General features: G+C 35.5%; 1 protein-coding gene across 1 annotated transcript in view; it reads left to right on the top strand.

The window, feature by feature from the left end:
- LOC132313882 (lysine-specific demethylase JMJ29-like) overlaps nt 1–10,291 on the top strand; it is a 10,689-nt gene extending 398 nt beyond the window's left edge. The window contains exons 2-11 of the mRNA XM_059812820.1: nt 372–490; nt 589–714; nt 1,006–1,069; nt 1,162–1,747; nt 4,609–4,938; nt 5,525–6,277; nt 7,221–7,293; nt 7,384–7,469; nt 9,313–9,432; nt 10,226–10,291. Of these exons, the coding sequence (XP_059668803.1) occupies nt 372–490; nt 589–714; nt 1,006–1,069; nt 1,162–1,747; nt 4,609–4,938; nt 5,525–6,277; nt 7,221–7,293; nt 7,384–7,469; nt 9,313–9,432; nt 10,226–10,291 (2,323 nt within the window). The remainder of the gene's footprint in view (nt 1–371; nt 491–588; nt 715–1,005; nt 1,070–1,161; nt 1,748–4,608; nt 4,939–5,524; nt 6,278–7,220; nt 7,294–7,383; nt 7,470–9,312; nt 9,433–10,225) is intronic.
- Nucleotides 10,292–15,286: the final 4,995 nt, after the last annotated feature.

The raw sequence follows: 15,286 nt of genomic DNA, 5'->3' as shown, positions 1-15,286 counted from the left end.
TAGGTGGCTTTCAGGCTGCATCTTTTTTTTTTTCCTCCTCTCTCGTTGTTAATCTTGGTGTTATCCTGTAAAACAATGAGGTGTGATCGGTTAATGTAGTGATTGTTATTCTTCCTAGTAATTTGACTATCATATGTTTTATTTTTATTTTTTTTAGACTTTATTGATTTATTGCTTAAGTGATTCACAGGATGTGGATGTCAAGGAACGTTTTTCCAATTGTGCTTAACTTCGTTCATTTCTGATTTTTTCTTTTGTCTTTTTTAAAGCCATGTCAACTCTATTTCTCACAATAAATGTGTACCAAACACTTAGTGCTCATTAACCAATGCATTAGCACTTTTCCCCCCTCTTTTCATTGTAAAATTTAGGTACCCGAGACTGTCAGAGGAAGCAATAGCGGAGACTTGCCCATACTGTCGTGGGAACTGCAACTGCAAAGCTTGTTTACGTAGAAATGATATAATCAAGGTTGGTAATGGCAGCTATGGTATTTAGCCTTTTCACCTCTGCATAAACTACATTATGGTATAGCTTGTGACATCTGGTGCATTTCTCATAATTTAACGCAGGATAACAAATATTCAGGGTCGCCAGAAAGTAAGGATGAAAAGATTCAGCACTTTAAATATCTTGTACATGCACTCTATCCATTCCTGGAGCAATTCGATCATGACCAAACGAGGGAAAAGAAGATTGAGGCTGAGATTCAAGGTATGAACTGCATATTGTTGCTAGTTAGCATTCAGGATAAGAAAGTAACATTAAGTCAGAGATAAAGATGATATGTGATGAATCAAGGCTTGGAAGGATGGAGAAGGTTATTAAAGCACATTTTTTTACATGTTTACACAAATAAAATAACTTTGCAGAATTGAACCGGTAGCCCACCATCTATGGCATTAAGTTGACACTGCTCTGCAGTCATACATGCGGTGGCTTATGCAACTAAAACAGTTTTTCATTTTCTTAATAATTTGGCAATACATAATGGAATTTTTACAGGGTTACCACCATCAGAGGTAGAGATACAGCAGGCAGGTTGTTATAACGACGAACGTGTGCACTGGTATGGTGCTTTTCTCGAATGATTTATGATTTCTTTTGTTTTGAAATATGGGTTGTGACAAAGATTTGATGATACCACATGTTCTATTGCAGCAACAATTGCAGAACCTCTATAGTTGATTTTCATAGAAGCTGTCCGAATTGTTCCTATGATCTCTGCCTGACTTGTTGCTGGGAAATTCGGAACGGTTGCTTGCGAGGAGGTGTCATACCTTGCCCACCAAAGGAAATGGGTGGTTGTGGTCATGATCTTTTGGAGCTCAAGTGTATGTTTCCAGAAAGCTGGGTCTCAGAGTTGCAGAAGAAAGTAAAAAAAATAGTTAAAACCTATGAACTTGCAGATTTGAACAAAATTTCTACGCAACAATGCTCATGTTTTAAATCAAATGGCAAGATCGACATTGGCAATGGTAAACTGCGGAAATCTGCTTCTAGAAAAGATTCTGAAGACAACTATCTGTACTGTCCTTCGGCAAGTGATATCCGGCAGGGGGATCTGGAGCACTTCCAGAGACATTGGATCAGGGGAGAGCCAGTCATTGTTAGCAATGTTCATGAATTTACATCTGGACTGAGTTGGGAACCAATGGTTATGTGGCGCGCATTCCGTGAGATTAAATATACCAAGGGTTCCTCAGATTTGGCAGTGAAGGCAACAGATTGCCTTGATTGCTGTGAGGTCAGTACTTCCAAGATATCACTTTGTATTGTTCATTTTGGTATTGTTATGCTGTTATTGTGACCATTACTCTAGATGTCTCTGTTCATTATGTTTTTGTACTTATGATGTAATGATTTCAACTATGATGCAAGTTCTTGCAAGTTACTGAAGTCTGAACCAACTATTAGACTCTAAGACACCTGGTTTATCCATGTCTGGAGCTGAGTGTGTCTCAAGCTGATCAATTGGGTAGCATACCGAATCACAAAATTTATAGAAGATTCAATTTTCCATAAAATTGAGTGAAATCAGTCATTTTGCAATGTGAAGTTGAGATACTACAAGAATAAAACCCTTCTACCAGCATTTTACTTCCAATTAAATGAGTTTTTAGGTTAAGTCCGGCCTTCTGCTATTGTCTAATTGTAATCTGCAGCTTTTAGTGTTGAAGAAAAAGTCATGGAAAACGGAAGATTATATAGTTTCATGTAATTCTTGATTTCTTCAGATGCTAGAAAGATTTTACTTAAGTTCAAAATCTGACTATAGAAATTTACTAAATTTTATTTCGTTTAGAAGTTCCTGCGATAAAATTGTGGCAGAAACCAACACATAAATTTGATACTTGGGAAATACATGATAAACCTGATCCAGATTTATGTAATTTCGTACATTATTGCACCAACGTGTCTAGAGAGTGCAGGAAAATTTTTACAATTAAAGAACTTCTCTTTCATTAGTTATAGGCATTTAAAATAAAATAGTTCACAAATATACTATAAGCTATGGAACTTTTGCACCTAAATTTTACAACCCTTCATACTTAAATTCCAAAAATTATAACAAGTCGAAATTCAGATTACACATGACAGAGTATACCAAATTCCCCTGAAACTTAGGCATTTAAATCAAGCAACCACATACATCAGAGTCAAGGTGTTTCCATTCTTCCTTAAATCTTTTTCCTAAGATGAATTTGGAGATGAATTTGCTCAGTAACACCATTCATAAATCTATCGCATTCTAATATGCACGAAAGACAAAAGCAGGTGAATCAAGGTTAATGAGTAAGATGCCTGCCTTTTCTATGTTATTAGTAAAACGCTAACGAGTCCCTGCCTGCTTATTTAGAAGTTCATTCCCTTGTGACCTTCGGACTGACTCCTCGGTCTTCAACAGCCGAAATGCACAGGTATTCATTAACAACAGGCATCAGTTTTTTTTTTTTTTTTTGAACTTTCAGTGTCCAACCTCTTTTCTTCAAGAAACAGTTCTTTTCTAATAAGAAGAGGCATTAACAAAATAGCCTGATCGGTTTCCCAAGGAGATAACCACTTATAGTAATATACGCCATAAATTCAAACTAAAAACTGTAACTTAAAGAAATATCTTACCCTACTTATCATATAAACCTTTGTAACCCTTACTCAGGCATAAAGCATAAATGTTTTGTAGGACTCACTTAAGGGAAATTTATCAATCACATCACGAAACCACATATAAGTCAGAATTTAACATAAAATAAGATTAATTTAAAGGACAGTTATTCATAATAAACAAACCATAAGAAATTCCTAATTTAGATTCAAGAATAGTAAAATTCTATACCTTATGACGTTGCCTCGCGAAGACTTAATATTATTTTTTCCCCCTTATTCTTTTTCTCTTTCTTTTCTTTTTATAGTAAAATAAGATACATGTTTGAACAGTCTAGTGTGAATAGATAGTCTTGGAAACTTTTATTTTTCACTAAATTGTGAATGCATTAAATGTTGTCTTGTTTTCTGAAATAATGCTTTTTCTCTTGGCCATACTCTATAATGTCATTCGGCTTGGTTTTGAATTTATTTTCACTTGGTATTTTTGTCTTCTTGATTTAGCAAGCACAATGAAAAATGATTATCATGATTATGACTGGTGACCTTACTCCTTAATTAGTTCAAATTTACACTATCCAAGTTGATTTTAAAACTATATCAGGCAGGTTTTGAGCAAAATTTTCAGGCTCAGATGAGTGAATCTTGGCAGTTTTGGTTAAGCGCGCTCATTTTTTCGAGGAATTATTGAAGTTTAAACTGAAATCTGAATCAAAGCTTAGTTAAGGACCCGCAAACTGCAAAGGCTTACTTGTAATTAAACTCATATCTCACTGTTCCACATCTGCAGTTATTGTGTGTTTACATATTACTTGTATAAATGTAAACATGCATGCGTGATGAATGTGTATTATGTACATAGTTATATTGACACTGTTTCAGTATGATAGGAATGTGGGAGAGAATATAAGTAACAAATGAAAATGTTTTGGATAATAACCGTTTTAAACAAGTGGTTTCATTAGGTCCCTTTTGGGGATAAAATTGATTGTAAAACTGGAATGCTACCTTGAAGAAATAAGATGCTTGACTCGTCATTATTGTCTAAATGGCCTATGGTCATCTGGATGCTGCAATCCATTATGTAACTTTGATTTTAAATAAGTATGCACATTAATGACTTTCTGTTTGCATGTAAACATATATGCATAAAATTTGACATTCATTCCAAGTGTTTTGGCAAGACAAAAGTGAAAAGGGTTTGATGTGGTTTACCTAATACTCTAGGCAGTCAGGATAAGGGCTTGATCTACTTTATTGGGATTGGTTTATGTAATTATGGATAATAACTGATCTGTTGTAGGTTTAGAAGTCGTAATGCTTGCATCATATAATGTTGGTTGCATTAAGTTTCCCTCTCTTTTCTGTTTCTTCAATATTTGTTTTTAGGTATAATGGGTAATATCATAACTCGCCCACTTCCATTTATTTGTTTCATATTTTATTTGTCCTAGTTGATTGATCTTACACTAATGTTTTCTTATTTTGTCTTGTGCTGTGCAGGTTGAGATAAATATTCACCAATTTTTTACAGGGTACTCCGAAGGTAGATCACACAGAAACTCTTGGCCTGAGATGCTCAAACTGAAAGATTGGCCGCCATCTAACTTATTTGAGGAGCGCTTACCACGCCATGGTGCAGAATTTGTCAGTGCCTTGCCATATTTGGAATACACACATCCCTGTTCTGGTATACTTAATGTTGCCTCAAAGTTGCCTACTGATTCACTAAAGCCAGACCTTGGTCCTAAAACATATATAGCATATGGATTTTCTGAAGAGCTAGGACGCGGAGATTCTGTGACAAAGCTTCACTGTGACATGTCAGATGCGGTATGATTTGTTTAATTGACTTCAATACAGCTTACTGCCTTTTCATGGGAAAATAAAACCTGTTGGTTGGTCAAGAAGTTAATTCCCAAGCCTGAACATTTTTTACTATAATTATTAATCAATTCTGTAACAGCAGTATCCATGACATTTAAGTCATGTTTCTTTAACCAAATAACAGAATTAATTTCTATGTGATGTCAAGGCACTGAGATCTTATAAAGTTACATACAAGTAGATTCGATGGTCTAGGCTAGGCCATATTCTCATCACTTTTATGTTCTTCTTCCATAAGCAAAGGACACATTTCCATGAAACAGAAGAAGTAATTCCTTTTGGTGAAAAACAGGAATAGTATTTAAGAAGTTCCATGCATTGAAAAGTTGTGAAATTCTTGAAAACTAAAATGGAATGAAGTAACTAAAAATGATTGTAAAACATTAAATATTAGAGGAGACATGGTGTATAATAGAATAGAATGGAAAAGAGAATCATGGTCCGTGCCTTTATGTTAACATGTATCAGTATACTGGTTTTAATAACGTGTTAAATATCATCCTTTTTCATTAGTTGTCGTTATACTTTCCAGGTGAATGTGTTGATGCACACTGCAGAAGTGACCTATGCACCTTGGCAGCTTTCAAAGATTAAAAAATTGCAAAAAAAACATTCTGCCCAAGACCAAGAAGAACTTTTTGGTATAGTTCATATAGATAATCAAGAGGCTGAGAATCATGTCCCAGAATCCAATGGGAAGTTCAAATCTGAGCGAGCTAACCCTAGTTCATGTGGTGAAGATTATTGTGCCGAGGTTGTTAAAACTAAAGAAGACAAGGGGAAAGATGCTGACATTTTGGGTAGAAATGGAAATAATGAAATGCAAGACATCGTGTTTGATGAAACAGATCAAGTTTCTAGTTTGCCTTCAGAGAAGAAGACAAAGAACAGGCAGGGGAGAGGAGTTGGGCGAGGCAGTAAGAGGAACAGAGGATATATGCATAATAGATTGGATGTTGACTCTAAAGATTTGTTAACAGAGACTGGTAATGGTATTGAATCTCAGAATGAAGAGGGTACTAGAAATGAGGAAAATAATAGGAGAGTAGGACAGATTGATACTATTCTCTCCGATCGTCATTGTTTGACAACTGATGTCCACCAGCAAGGAGAGTTTTCTGGTGGTCCAAATGCAGTTTCTGAAAACAGATTGCATGGGTTGGAGACAGCAGAGGGAGGTGCTGTTTGGGACATTTTCCGTCGACCAGATGTTCCCAAGCTGCAGGAATATCTTAGAAAGCACCACAGGGAATTTAGGCACATCTGTTGTTGTCCAGTAGAGCAGGTAACCATAATTCCATCATGTAGCATATGCATTGGATAATATTTTTATTGCAATGTAAAGTAACAATAGGTTTTGTATTATGGACGTTATAAACTGCCATCTGGTGGAGATATATGCAGAGAAATCTGTATTTGCTTGTTCAGTGATTCTCCTATTGCAGAAAAAATAGTTGCATCTGAATGTAGGCACACCTTACTTGTTATTATGATTTTTTTTTTTTTCCTTGATAATGTATAATATACTGTCAATTATATTATGAGTCCTCTAAACAAGCAGGCTCTGTTCAGCTCGTGAACATGTTGGTATGACGGAAGCTATGTAGTTTTATACAAGTTCAATGGCTATTTGTTTTCTGAGAAACATGTTTGGTGTGTGATACAAGTAAATTTGTTTTGCAGCTGACATCATGTTTGTCTTAATTATCAACTTTGATTTTGACGTTCTATTTGAAAATTAAAATACTTGAATTTGGCAACAAGAAAATTACGCTTATAACAAAATTACCTTTTTTTTATAGCTTTGAGTTGCTCACCGAGCCGAGATTTGAGTTCCAAAGTGTAGCATTAACTTATGTGCCAAGCTTGAACAGACTTATACTCGCTCAGCTTGGCTTCTTTACTGTCCAACTTACTCAGATCATGTTGTGTTACAAGAAGAAAACCACTCAACTTAAGCATAACTTCAATATATGTTTATTTATTTATTTAATTAGAGGAAATTAGTTTTTGTAAACTTAGTTTTATCTTTTCCCTTTACCTTAAATCGGTCATATGGCTCATGTTTATTATTTACACAAGGTTAAATTCCCACTGTGTGCAACATCCCATTTTAAAAAGTTTACTTGATAACAGTTGAGGGTGCATCATTGTAGTTCTATCTTTCAATGAAATGGTGATAGTTTATAAAAGTTTTGCATCATAATTTATATTTATCTAATTTATAGGTGGTTGACTCTATTCATGATCAGACTTTCTACCTTAATTTGTATCATAAAAGGAAGCTCAAAGAGGAATTCGGTTAGTTGTTTATCAAAACTTGGTTGGTCTTTGTGCTTTGTTTCTTTTCACTATTATTTGAGCAATAATTCACTTGAATGCTTAATGCAGGAGTTGAACCTTGGACATTTGTGCAAGAACTTGGAGAGGCTGTCTTTATACCTGCAGGATGTCCTCATCAAGTTAGAAATCTTAAGGTAAGCCAGTCATAGATTTTTTTTTTTAGTTCATGCATTAGTCCATGAAACCTTTGTTTAGGATTCGGGGACTATATTACAATCTGCGATCTTTATATGACTAGTGAGAACATTTATTATCCTATAAGTATTGGCCTTGAACGTATTTATACATTTTGACCACAAGTGGCTCTTTCAAGCATGTAAATATGCCATCAAGGTGACTTTTTTTAAACATTTATTCAATTTAAAGGAGTCTTTCCAGAACACAACTTTTAGAACCTTCTCAGTTTAATGCTCCCTGGCTTGTTTCACGATTTCCTAAATGAGAGCATTTAGATGCCTCTCCATTCCGAGTCTTCTGACAAAGATCCCTATATACCCCGTGGCTGTATCAGCAAGAACTAAACATTTAATGAGTTGAATATGTTTTAGTTGAATCAATTGACAAAGAAAAATTCTGCAAAAGACCGCAATAATGTTTGCTTATATAATCACACTGTATATAAAACCAGAATCTTCTGTGCTTGCTTAGGCATGGATTGTCATGTCAGTGTTTCTATTACTTCTTGTTGTCATTATTCTTCAAAGTGTTTGCCTTAATGTTATTTCTTAAATTCCTCTAACATTTAGCATATGAGATACTTGTTGCCACAGCAACTGCACGGTTTTCTCCACAAATTTTGTGCCTAGAAAAGAGTTGTATGTCATTTACTTCAAAAAATATACTTAGAAGAGCAAATGTATTATTCAATAGTGTTACAACACCTAGAAGCTATCAATTATCATTGTGTTCAACAGTTTACTTACAAATTGAAACCCAATCTTACGTAACTATATGTGGTAAATATGTTTGAAGTCATGAACATACGTAGTCAAGTTCTCCTGTCCTGATGCTTATATTTCAATTCTTACTGGCACATGAATCTTTATCTCTAAATACATATTTACTCTTGATACCAACGGGCCAGTGGCCTAGCGGTATTGGCATCTTACCTCCCAAAGGGAGGTCAGGGGTTCAAGTCTCAGAAGAGACGTGTGTGTGAGTCCAACTAGGAAAAAAAAATAATAATAAAATATTTACTCTTGATAAGTAGGTATCTAGTCATTGACTGTCAAAAGTCATGAGCATGCATAGTCAAGAATCTTTGAGGGTGTGGAGATGGCCATTACTAGCACTCTGCAACTTTCACTAGAACTTTCTTTCACCAGAACTTTTTATTGAACCTGGTTGTCCATTTGATATTACCCCTATAGTATTCAATTGTTAATTTTACATGTAGGCTATGCAACAAAGGAATTATTGTAAATATGTGATGTAGGAAAAGAAAATCAATCCATTTTATGAACTGAAAACTGTTTAAATCAGGAAGGAACAAGGAAAAATATACATGCATGCGTGGTTACGTACACAAGCTCTTTATATATTCTGTAGCCTACCAGACACCAGTTGATTTATGTTAATTTTGCTGGGCTTTCTTGAACTTGGTTTCTTATAGCCTCTAAAGTTTCTAATAGAAGGGACAGGATTTGTGTTAGGAAATTGGACTAGTTTTTCCTTGTTTCTGGTGTATTTTCTTTGACATTTAAAGATTTTCTTGGGAAATGAATATGTAAATTTGATGATCTAATTAAACAAAACTGTAGAACAACTCATTGTTAGATTTCATTTTGGCAATGTGTGCTAGAACTGTTCTCTATGAGTTACATCTATTCTTCTTCTTCTTTTTTTCCCCTTTTCCTCTCTCTTGGGAGGGGAGGGGAGGGGGGGATGAGAGGTAGGTTATTTTCATTTTGGATTTTGTCATTCCGTGATCTTATTTGTATGACTCTTTTAAAACTTTCTTCTTTATGTCCTCTGCAGTCGTGTATTAAGGTTGCTCTTGACTTTGTTTCACCTGAAAACATCGGTGAGTGCATTCGTTTGACTGAGGAATTTCGTATTCTTCCTGAGAATCATAGAGCCAAGGAAGACAAACTAGAGGTACATTGTCTTGTTTCCTGACTAATATTATACTTGCATAAAGGTTTTATCTTTCTACTACCTTTCTTTTCCTCCTTGGGGTGGATGGGACAACGTGACACATCTAGAGGTTTGGTGGATTTTGATTGTAAATTTTTTTCCCCAATACATTATATAGAGAATCCTCAAGACACTTAGAATTACTTATAGCTTCTAAGTTAAGTGTTTCACCTTGTTCCCGACCATCATTAACTAACACAGGCTGTCTCCATAAATTGTGCTTTACCTTACTCATCTGCTTGCCTAAAGCATTCATCAAACTTCCCAACCTTAAAATCCTTGGTGTGCCTCTCAAGATACCTGAGTTACAGGCTTCTCAGCTGCTATTTGCTACCTCTTTCCATATATTGTAGCATACAGGATTAACCTTTTATGTCCCAATTATACGGTAGCTACTTTTTTGTATTGCTGCCTTAAAATTTTATGCTTGCATAAAGCAGGTGCTGCAATGGCAAATTTGCATTTTAATTTGATTAAAAGATTCTTTCTAAACGAAGACATTGCAATTTGTAATAGATGGTTGTTAGATTAGGTCAAGACGGTCAATAACTTGTTTGCTGGTGTAAGCTTTGAACCAAATCCTCTGTTTGTAGCCTATCCAACCAAGAATGAACTTTGTGCAACTTTTGGAGCAATGTGCTTAATTGCCTTGTATATTATAACTTTTAAATGCTGGCCATTTCACTTCTTGAATAGCTTTTGGCATATGCATTGTGATAATCTCATACCTGCTCTGCATTTTTGCTTGGTGCAGGTAAAAAAGATGTCTCTCCACGCATTAAGTAAAGCTGTGGATGATTTGGAGAAGCTTACACGGTGAGTGTAAGCTTACTTGATTTCTTTCTTGGTGCATTTCCTTATTTCAATTTCCTTTTCCCTTGTGTTTTGCTTGCTCTGGTATTTCCCCAACTTTCATAGCCTTCAACATACCTCTATGCAGCATAAATCCAAATTTGTTGTTTGAATTTCAATATCATAAATAAGAAACTTGTAGTAAGTATATTGATGAGAAATAATTTTTTACCATTTATATCAATTTTGTTTGTTATTATAGCCCTCCCTGTTAGTATCCTATCTTCTCAAAATTTGCTATATTATTATTTCCTTGTAATTATTAGTATCACATATCCTTGTCCATGCTTCATAGATATAGAAAAGACTAAATTTACATTAAAATGGCTGTGTGATAGATAAAATTTAAATCAATTTATCATGGGATGAGATATAATTGTTAGAGCAACACGAGCTAGTTTACTTTTTTCTTTTTCTGCTGCAGAGTTTTGTATTTCTCCTTTTAGTTTGCATAAGGTGTAACAAATGCACATTCCACTTAATCATGGAACCAATATGTTTTGACACAAGTACAACATTAATATCCATATGCTCACAAGTACAACATTACATGGAAATGTTAAAACCACAACAGTCTTGAGAAAAGAATTTGTTACCTGCTGATTTACCAACTGAGAGGGTCCTACAATTTCCACCGGTAACAGTTTTGAGAAATTTTTGCATGCTCATAAGGATAGTCGTACTTCCTAATATTTTCAAGGGAGCCCAGCTCTCTTCTGGCCCTAACCAGCTATACTTTTGCGTCCTTGTTTAGGAAGAGTCTCTTTAACTTGTTCCTCATTTGCTTGGGGTTGGGCTGTGTCACTAACAGGCCTATGCTGTGGGGTCAAAATTCTAGTGTAGCCCAGATACATGATCCTGGTACACTTAAAGTGTTAAAATTTAGGTATATTGGCAACTGAGAGAAAAATCCCAAGACATGGTCATGAACTTGCAACGCTGTCAACTTGTAGGCTATCAATGAGTCAGACCAATGATTTTCATCTGTACCGATGGCGATCAACATGTGCTTCCTCTCTAGCGAGCCTACAATCCATTTGGCATGACACATGTTCTTTGTCCTGATATGTGTCAACTCCAACAACTTCACGCAATGACACAGGTGAGTCTACCCAAAACACTAATCTCTTACAGCCGGAATCCCACTATCAGTTCCATCATATTCCTTTGGCACCGGATAACTAACACGTGATACCTGAAAACCAGTTATGTTGTACCCAGTGAATCAAGTGACACATGTGTTGCCCAAGGATTGACTCTAGAGGGGGGGTGAATAGAGTCAATGGCCAATTTTCGCAATTTAGATTTACAATTTCTAATCAACCACTTAAGCAATTATGTAATATTCAAGATATGAAAGTAAACAATTAATAGCACAATTGTAACAGAGATAAGGGAAGAGAAATTGCAAACAATGACTTGGCGATTTTAGCGAGGTTCGGAAACTCCTACTTCTCAGCTCAAGACCCCTCTTGAGACTTCCCAATCCACTATGGCTTCTCCTTACGGGTGGAGAGCAAACCTTTACATGAAGCAACTCCTTGCTTCTCTTTCGTACTAGGAGAACACCCTTCTCCTAAGCTTCTTTTGGGTCACACCAACCTTTACAAGTTTGTAGTTGAAATACAAGATTGAATCTCTCTCAAGATAGATATACAAATTTAGCTCTCAACTAGAGTATATATGAATATCAATGAAGCTCAAACTCTATGAATGAGAGAAGATGAAATATGTGAAGAATGAAAGCTCTTATGAACTCAATAGGATCTCTCAAGTATAGAATAGAGCAAAAGCTCTTCGAATCCTTAGTTAAATCTCTCAAGTATAGTATATGAATGAATGAGAGAGATGGAGAGAAAATATGAGAACAAAAGCTCTCTTTGATGCTTAATGAGGTCTCTCAAGTGTTGGCTCCCTTGCATACCCGCAATGTCCTTACATTGTGTATTTATAGGCCCTTGGAAGAATATAGCCGTTTGGGGGCATTATGGTAAGTTCCCAGGAAGTTAGATGGTTGAAATAGCCGTTGGGAAGCTTCAGCCCATTCATCTAACCGGTTAGAAGGCTTAAACTACTCGAGTAGATGAAATCTAGATCTCGTCTAACCGGTTAGAGGATTTTTCCTAACCGGTTACATCTGCTAAGGGACTTCTGTAGTTAAGGCCAACTATTCGAACACAAGAGGCTTCCTAACCGGTTACATCAAAGGCCAAGAAAAATCATATTCTGTTCCTAACCGGTTATATAGCTTCTTCTAACCGGTTACATCATTGGCAAAGAAAAATCATATTCTGTTTAAGTACATGTAAACGGTTACCTGAGTTCTCCTAACCGGTTAGGAGAAGGTAGATACAATTTCTAGTATGTTGATCTAAACGGTTTGAACAATTCTTCTAACCGGTTACAAGGTGCGGATAAGAAGATCAAGCTTTCTGTTTTGTTCATCTAAACGGTTAGATGAAATTTCCTAACCGGTTATGAGATGGCTTTGATCATGTTGCTTTCTGTTTAGCTCATCTAAACGGTTAGAAGAAACTTCCTAACCGGTTATATGGTCATCAGATTTTAGGGACAGTGTGTCAGACAGTTCAACTGGACAGTTTTTCTACAGGACTTCTGCATACACTGTCCATTTACTTTAAGTTTACAATGTAAATAAGGAAGTACTCCCTATTTGGATTCAATAAAAAATACTAGAAAATTGAAATCCAACTAAATCAAAATGTAGAAATTCAGTTTTAGTACAAATTTGGATTTCCGACAGTTTTGGTAAAAATGAATCCGTATGTAGACCAATGTAGACTTGGTAAAAAATTCTGATAAAATCAGTTTAGGCTAGTTGAAGTATAAAGAGTTATTACCGGGAAAAATTATTTTGAAACAATCATTATTTCAAAAATCCATTTTTCACACTTAGCCAAAAACACAGTTTTTCATGACGCGCATTCTGGGGTCCTAATGTCCGTTACCAACTGATGGTAATGAAGGGTTCTCATGCCTTAATTGTTGACCAATATAAATTATATGATTGATGTGCATGGTCTTAGCATTTTTAGCACAAGTGATGAGTTCTTTCAAAGCTTAAGCAAAGCTTGAACTAACTCATTCTTTAGCAATGACTCCATATGTCAATTATATATGAATGAAGTGCATAGTCTATTGCTAATGGATATAGAAGCATATGAATGATGATATGATATGTATGGTCCTATAGAGATAAGCTTCAAATAGATTCATAAATACTTTGACATTGAATCCTAAACACTCACCATCTTATCTACCCCTTTCTTCATGCTTTGTCCATGATCGTGTAGGCTTTTAGGTAGACTTGCTTCTTCCTTTCTTTGGGTTGCTTTTTTGCTCGTTGTAGTCCAAGCTATCTTTGGATGGACTTTGCATTTGGTTCTTTGCAACTTCATGTCTTCTTTGTATCCATTGCTTTCCTTGATGTGATCTTGAATAATGGAATACTTGGAATGATCTTTCGTGCTTCATTGAGGTCATCCTTTGAATGTGAATAATCTATAACACTCAATGTAAACATTAGTCCTTAAACACCATTAATGGTTTGTTATCATCAAAACCTCTAGATTGTCCTTGGATGAAATCTTTAAGGTCAACAACATGTTCACTCCTAATACGTGTCAACACCAACAAAACATTTATGCAATAGTGCAAGCATCTTCACCTGATACACTACTCTGGCCAGTAGGAAATTATGCCCTCACCAGATTACTAACATACAATACCTGAAAACCATTCATGTTATTCCCAGTGAATTGACTTGCAACATTGTAGAATTATTGAAATCTTGTGACCGTAACAATAATATCAATAAAAGCATTAAAAAACATAAACATTCAATGCTGATGACCATTGCCTTCAAACTTGTCCAAATTTTGGGAATGAGCTTATGATAGTAGTTACAAGAAACCATTCCAACGGTTCATGACGGTGAATGATTTGAGTATGAGCTTAAAATGTTGGCGGTAAATTGATTGGGCTTGTAGCATATTATTGATTTGTTTATTGGTTTTTTCACATCTGGCGACCTTTGTGTTCTATGCCCCCCATCATCATACATTGAAACAAGAAGTTGATCCTTTATAAAGGGCAATCGTGATATCTCTCAGCCTTGACATAGAGGAGATTGCTCCCAATCGAGATCTTGGGAGAGCCGGAGAGGACACACTCTCAGGCTTAGTGCAGTAGTTCTTTTTCTTTTTATTAATAATAGAGTGACAGTAATTTTTTCTTGAAAATGATCAAGTTTTGTGGAAACTAAAATTCTGATGTCCATGGGATGAATCTTTTCGGCTTAGCTTAAATATTTTTATAAGGTGATGATTCTGAACTTTAGCTTTTTATGACGTTCACATTAACAATGTAAAAATGAATCAAGGATCAAGGAAGAGACAAGTGAAAAAAGGCCACGAAATTTTGCTACAACATCATTGTTATTTCTTCTCTCCGAGTACTATAAAGGACTTCGTGGTACCATGGTTTATGCAGTCCCCACCTTCACCATGGGGAACCTGATTCACCTGAAGGCTCTCCGCTCAGGCTCAATGCTAGATCATTGATTATTTTCTTATTTGTTGGTTAAAATATTTGTAGAGAAATTGCCACAGAGTAGATGGGAGAAATACGTTTGGACTGCTCAAACAGTTAGGCCCCTTTGTGGTTGCAATTAAAATAATAATGTATTCTTATTTATATTTAAATTTTATTTATAAAGTTATTATTCTTGTAGCATCTGTCATGTTTTTTATGAGCTCGATCTGGGGTCTTCATCCTGTCAATTAGTTTGTTTATGGTTAGTGATAATTTGTTGGAGACATTGGTTAGAGTGAATATCAATGGTCTTTTATTTCTTAAAATGTTGTCACATTTCTCATGGATCGCATAAACTTCTTTGGTTGTGAACCTAGTATATTAGCTGCCACAATAATGTTTTTACTGA

Source organism: Cornus florida, unplaced genomic scaffold, assembly GCF_030987335.1.
Source record: "Cornus florida cultivar Cherokee Brave unplaced genomic scaffold, ASM3098733v1 CherokeeBrave_3.0.0_Hap2_Chr06, whole genome shotgun sequence".
Lineage (NCBI taxonomy): Eukaryota > Viridiplantae > Streptophyta > Magnoliopsida > Cornales > Cornaceae > Cornus > Cornus florida.
The sequence above is the reverse complement of the archived record's forward strand: the minus strand, read 5'-3'. Positions and strand labels throughout refer to the sequence as shown.